Source organism: Acanthisitta chloris, unplaced genomic scaffold (assembly GCF_000695815.1).
Source record: "Acanthisitta chloris isolate BGI_N310 unplaced genomic scaffold, ASM69581v1 scaffold7996, whole genome shotgun sequence".
Taxonomy (NCBI): domain Eukaryota; kingdom Metazoa; phylum Chordata; class Aves; order Passeriformes; family Acanthisittidae; genus Acanthisitta; species Acanthisitta chloris.
In genome coordinates, this window is record NW_008677566.1 from 44437 (window position 1) to 50837 (window position 6401).

At 48.4% G+C, this 6401-nt stretch overlaps 2 protein-coding genes across 2 annotated transcripts; one reads left to right on the forward strand and one right to left on the reverse strand.

Annotated features, from left to right (window-relative positions):
• Positions 1–592: 592 nt before the first annotated feature.
• On the reverse strand, positions 593–5388 carry RDM1 (RAD52 motif containing 1). The gene is made up of 7 exons (XM_009076548.1): positions 5362–5388; positions 4683–4862; positions 4208–4330; positions 3492–3654; positions 2506–2604; positions 1954–2042; positions 593–670 (listed from the first exon to the last, which is right to left on the reverse strand). Exons 1-7 carry the CDS (start codon positions 5386–5388, stop codon positions 593–595), a joined length of 759 nt encoding a protein of 252 aa, XP_009074796.1.
• Positions 5389–5758: 370 nt separating this feature from the next.
• Positions 5759–6100, forward strand: LOC103803969 (collagen alpha-1(I) chain-like; the record flags this gene model as incomplete). Its single annotated transcript, XM_009076550.1, has 2 exons — positions 5759–5767; positions 5892–6100. Coding segments are annotated over exons 1-2 (218 nt in total), but the record flags the coding sequence as incomplete, so codon positions are not given.
• Positions 6101–6401: the final 301 nt, after the last annotated feature.

Here is a 6401-nt window from a genome sequence, read left to right on the forward strand (position 1 = left end):
GCTTGATGCCCCTTCCACTGCTTGTGCTGCCTCGGAGCAGCTTCGCCACACCAGGCTGCAAACTTTTACTTAATTTAATGAAAAACATGTTTGAAAATACAAAGAATCTTTATTTTACATGATGATAACATCCCATCTACTTAGAGCCGGAGTCCAAGATGTGATTCAACACATTACAAGACTTAGGCTGATTTCTTTTAGACAAATTTCACTTAGAGAAATACTTTGTCCTGTGCAAAGCTGTGTCAGTCCCACAGCTACTCCTGCTGGTAAAACATCTTCAATCTCAGGCTTTCTTCCATGGATCAGAGCAAACCCGAGCTCCACATGGGCTCCTGCAAGGAGGGCTCATTCCTTTGGTTGTTCTGGAAGTGTTGCACACACATCTGCCCTTTTGTCTAAATAATACTCATGCAGCTAAGATGGCTTCCAGATAAGGCTGACCTGAATAAGTTGACAGGAACACACTTCCCCTTCCAAACCAATATATATTTTGGGGCTTAGTTTTAGTAACAGTCAGTTTATTGCCCATTTCTTTCGCTGTTAGGTATCTGGAGGAAAAGCAAACACTGGATGTGAGGCACACGGTGCCTCACGGAATGTCATCAAAACTGAGGTCAGACAGAACTTCTTCTTCGAGGTCAAACTGTTCCAAGGATAATTCATTGACCTGGAAAGAGAAATCAAGAGTAAATTTCCTTTCTCTACAACATATGTTTCTCTACAACATATATGGGAGAAGAAAAGGCTTCACGGGTACTCATAAAAAGGGGGGAGAGGGATATTTATAGGGGCAGATAGCGACAGGACAAGGGAGAATGGTTTTAAATCAGAAGAGGAGAGATTTAGATGGAATGTTGAGAAGAAATTGTTCCCTGTGAGGGTAGTGAGGCACTGGCACAGGTTGCCCAGAGAATCTGTGGCTGCTCCATCCCTGGAAGTGTTCAGGCCAGGCTGGATGGGGCTTGGAGCAACCTGGGCTAGTGGAAGGTGTCCCTGCCCTTGGCAGGAAGGTTGGGACTAGATGATCTTTAAGGCCTTTCCAACCCAAACCAGTCTGTGATTCTATATTTTAGCTTCACCCCTCTGCACCTGGAAACTACATTTTTACCATGTGCAAGAGTTTGCCACTTGGGAACATTTCTGCTTTGGAAAGACTGATATCACAAGGCAACAAACCAGAAGGACATCCAGCAGCTTTCCTCCCAGGCAAGTCCTTCTGAATTTAGACACTGGAATGTGCTGCCCAAGGAGGTGGTAGAGTCACCATCCCTGGAGATGTTTAAAGAAAGACTGGACATGGTACTTAGTGCCATGGTCTAGTTGACATGGTTGTGTTAGATCATAGGTTGGACTTGATCTCAGAGATCTTTTCCAACTTTAATGATTCAGCCTTAATGACACACCTCTCTGTGTCCTCATTTCAGGTCTCTAATAACAAAGGAGCAGGACCCAGGCACATACCTGAGTATATGATAACAGATGCAACTACCACCTGCAGGGATTTACCAAAGCTTTTAGCAATCATTCCCTCTAGGTAAGGGGAAGTTTATGAAGTGCATTTTCAGATGAGGAGTTTGATTTATTTAGGAATTTATTATAAAATAACTTGATCTAACCTACTGTGGCTTAATCAGGCTTTTCTTTCTCACCGATTCCACAAAGAGCAGCCCTGGATGCTGTCATATGTCAGACCTGTCAGGCTGCACCACAACAGCTCTGTACTCCTTGATTTCCTGTCCCATCTAAAACATATATGTATTTCTGCACAAAGGTAACAAAAAAACTAGGAGTTGTAAAACCTTAGTGTGCTGTAATTACTTCCTAGGATTTAAGTGGAGGTAATGGCTGCACACAAGGAGGTTGTCAGAGACTGTCACAGCTAATGGTTGTATCACTAATCCCTGGGTGTAACACACAGACATGGAAAAACTCAATATCCACCACTTTTACCTGAACAAGCCCCTTCAGCTCCTCTTCTGCTAAGGAGTCCGTGGGCTCCTCCAGGGAGGAATTGTACTCCACAGCCACTTTCCCATTTTCTGAAACAGAACAAACAGCCAGAGACATGGTTAGTTACTACTGTGTTATGACAATAAATCTACCCTAAACTTCAAAAATGAGACAATTTTGCTTCAATAATGGCCAGGACAGGACCATGCACAGTGCTGCAGTTCAGCTCCTGTTACCCCTGGAAGCAGAGCTTCCTCATATCCCTGTTTAGCATAGTGTTGAAAAGATCTCCCTGTCACCATTTGCTCTTGGAACATAAAGTTTCAATGCCTTATTTATCATAACAATATCTGCCTTCCTGTCAGATTTTCCTTTCACTCCTGCAGCTCATAGGGAGGAACCACTCAGTTAAATCACTACAGACCACAATGGTCCACTTCCTCAAGCCTCAAGAAAGCTTCAGAGGAAAAAGAATTCCCATCAATGATCATGGAAATTCTAATATTAGCCCAAATATTTCACCCCAGTGTTTGACACAAAGCCAGGCCTTACCCAAGACCACAAGGAGGATCTTCTGAAAGGCCCCAGACAGAGCTTTCCCAACTGCGAGTTTCTGAGCTCTCTTCATGGCCGTGAGGAACTCCAGCGGATCTGAACAGAAGCAGCACCATGTTACTGACCTTGAGATGACACTGCACATGAAGCACACAGGAAACGTAACCAAACACAGCTGGAGGGATGCCAGAGGAAACCTGTGGAGGAATCTATCTGGTGCAGGGAACTCGGTTTGCAAACTGCAGACTGAGCTCTGGGTGTGACATGAGGCCACGAACTCTCAACCCTTTGCATAACAAAGGGTATGAAGAACCGTGGGGCCAGACACATGGATGGACAAGGGGAAAGAAAGCTGGAGTTGACAACTCAGGAGGAAGAGAAAGACTTGGTGCACTTAGGCTGTGAGGGGATAAACACCCCAGAGTTCCTTGCCTCCTTGGAGGCACCAGCTCAGCTGTTTGTGCTACTGTGTGGCAAATGCTTTATGGAACAAGTCATCAGAGACTCTGCTATGGGAAACCTGTGTGACTATGTGAGTGTGGGGTGTGTGGGGAGTCAAGTGGAGCACCAGTGAAGGGTCCCAGCAGTGAAAGTCTCTGGTGGTGGGAGTGACAGCCAGAGTAGCTCCTAGATGGTCACACAGGGAAGTTTCCTTAACAGCAGCAGCCTCCCCGGGGCTTTGTATGGCCTGTATCAGTGCCAAAGACACACTCACATGGCATCTTCACAGCTCAAGTGGCTGTGATGGGGAATGAATAATGCTGAGGGCAAGAGGGAGAGAACAAGAGAAAGTGATACTTGTGTGAAGCAGGGAGGGGAGAGGCATGTTCAGGATCCCTCCCTGCACAGCACAAGGCCCTGCACAGATCCTTGTCTCCAGATAAATCCAGATACCTTATCTGACCCATGAACTGAGCAAACCCAAGACTGACCAGTATCTGCAACAGCTGCTGAACGAGACCTCCACTGCCTCCAAAACATACCTTCACCATTTCCTACATCTGCCTCACCCAGGGCAACTCCCCTGGTGCAGATCCTGTGGTTGGGCAGTGTCACTTCCAGAGTACACAGGAATTTCACAGACTGATGCTGTATGGTCTTTCCCAGTTCCTCATTCTCACCGTCCAAGCCAGACACATTCTGCAACTGTTGGGAAGAGCACAGGGAATTATTTTTGATGAAACAGGAAAGGGTATAGGGGTTGATTAAAGAGGAAAGGGTATTGGGTTTGATTACAGAGGAAGGGGATAGGTTTGATTAAAGAGGAAGAGGATAGGTAGGGTTATGCCCACTTAGGCCTATGCCACAGACCTTCTCTGCACAGCCTGTGACTCCAACACAGAAGGAGGTGGTGGAGACAGACAGGGATATTCACTGTTTTTACTCTGTTTTAGAAATAGCTCACAGTCCTCATCCTCTGGGAGTCTCAGCCATCTCACTTTCAGCACGTGAAGACCACTGTCAGGCCCTGCACTGCTTTGATCACAGCTCACCTCCAGTTTTACTGAAAAGCCAAATCAGTGCCTTCACCCACTGCAATCTGCTCCCCCAGGCTCACAAAATGCCCCCATTCATAGGCCAAAACACAGCTCCTACAGCTATTATTTGCTGTTTGGAGGACAATTCTTATTCCACCAGCCACTCTAATGAAGAGGAGGATGAGGGGAAGGACGATGGATGAACACAAAGGGCTCCTTACCGTGATGATGCGACTGGACCAGCCATTAAAGCCAAGGTAGTGGTTGGCCAATTCCTGGCACTTGCTGCTGCTGAGAGCAGGGAGTTGTTGCTGAAACCCTTTCTGCTTGTTGCAAATACAAACCTGTCCAGGAGAAAAGAACCCTGCTTAGCTAGGCCCTGCTTGTGAGGCTCCCACTTCAGCCACACCACCGACAGCTCCAGGACATTCATCCCAGTGTGACCTATTCCCGGACCATGTGTGTGTTCCTGAGGTGTGTTAAATATCACTTTGGTGCTTTATCCAGGAACACGCCTGTAAATTATTCCAGAGGGAGGATGCTGCTATTTTACTGCTTAAATGCTCCCCAGCAGCCAGCAGTGAGGGATGTCAACACAGCAGCACCACTGAGATCAGTATTAAACATGATTCTACCCTGCTGTGGAGGACACAGTGCTGGGTCCTGCATGTTTCCCACCCAGGGCTGTTCTCTTACCTTCAAGGGAGACTTCTGAAACAAATTTTGCCCGTTGCAGGCACGCTGGGCTCTGCTGGCATCTCCAGCTGAGTAAAACTTGATGATGGCATAGTACCCTGGCCCTGCCACGGCAGCATTCTGGTGTGCTCGCACAGAGTACAGCAGCCCAAATTTGGAAAATGCCAAAAACAGGGAATGCTGAGGAAAAACAAGAGGAATAAAAGGGGGTTTTGTAATATCTAGGGGTGCTCCAGAGCAACTGTGACAGAGCGAGGATCCCTCACATGACTGTAGGAACCGCAGTGACAGGACAAGGAGTAAAATTGAAAGAGGAGAAATTTAGATTAGATAGTAGGAAGAAAGTCTTTCCTGTGAGGGTGGTGAGACACTGGCACAGATTGCCCAGGGAGGTAGTGGATGCCCCAACCCTGGCAGTGTTCAAAGCCAGGTTGGATCAAGCCTTGAGCAACCTGCTCTGGTGGGAGATGTCCCTGCCCAGGGCAGGGGGTTGGGACTAGATGATCTCTAAGGTTCATTCCAACCCCTTAACATTCTATGATTCTAAGACTTAATTACCCAGAAAACGAGGGAAGATTTAAGCAACTTTGGCAATGTTTAATGGCAATAAGCCCGGGAATAAACAGTGAGACTGAAGGTGAGTATATCACCCCAAAAATAAGCTGGCTGGACCTCTGACCTGACAACCTCTCATCTCCTTTATCATCCAGCCTCTGCTTGTGGAGGAGAGCAAGGACAGAGATGGGATTTCATCACCATCCCAGCCTGCCTCCTGCTCCCTACCATCCTCCACACGGTTTCACCCTTCAGTGAAACACAGGCACAGTGTTTTGCAGGCAAGCTAACTGGGTTTGTTTCCAGCTCTTCCAGCTTGCACTGAGCTCTGGGCAGCTCTGCTGTGCAGACCCTGAACCAGCCACGGGTAAGGGGCAGAAATTATCCCCCTGCGGCTGTCCTGCACCTCAGGGAGACAAAGACTAAAAAAATTATTAGAAACAGAAACACAAAAAAAAGGAAAAATGAAAGGATTTCAAAACAAGTCATTAGCACAGTAGTAGCACATTAGTACGTTAGTAATGCCATCAGTAATGATGTGGAAAACTGGGGCACTAGGTCCAGGAGGAGAAGAGGGAAAAGAGGGACCCCAGAGAGGGGAAAGAAGGATCCAGTGAGGAGGGACCCCAGGTGGAAAGAGGGACCCCAGGATAGGGGAAGAGCAACCTCAGGGATGGGGAAAGAGGGAACCCAGAGGCGAAGAGGGAACCCAGGGGAGAAAAAGGGAACCCGGAGGAGAATAGAGGGAACCCAGGGAGAGGGGAGAAGGGAACCCAAATAGCAAAGAGGGAACTCAGGGGGGAAAGAGGGACCCCGGAATGGGGGAAGAGGGACCCTAGGGGAGAAAGAGGCAATCCAGGGCGGTAAAGAGGCACCCAGGGAGGGGGGAAGAGGAAACCCAGGTGGCAAAAAGGGAACTCAGGGGGGAAAGGGGCACCCCGGGATGGGGGAAGAGGGACCCCAGGGAAGGGGGACCCCAAGAGGGGAAAGACAGACCTCAGAGAAGAAAGAAGGAAGCCAGGGAGGTAAGAGGGACCCTGGGATAGGGGAAGAAGGACCCCAGGGGTGGGGGAAGAGGGACCCCAGGGTTCCCAAGCTTCACCCCTTATCCCTGGTGGGGCCCCAGCTCCCTCTTCCCAGGCACGGGGGGTCCTGGGCCCAGGC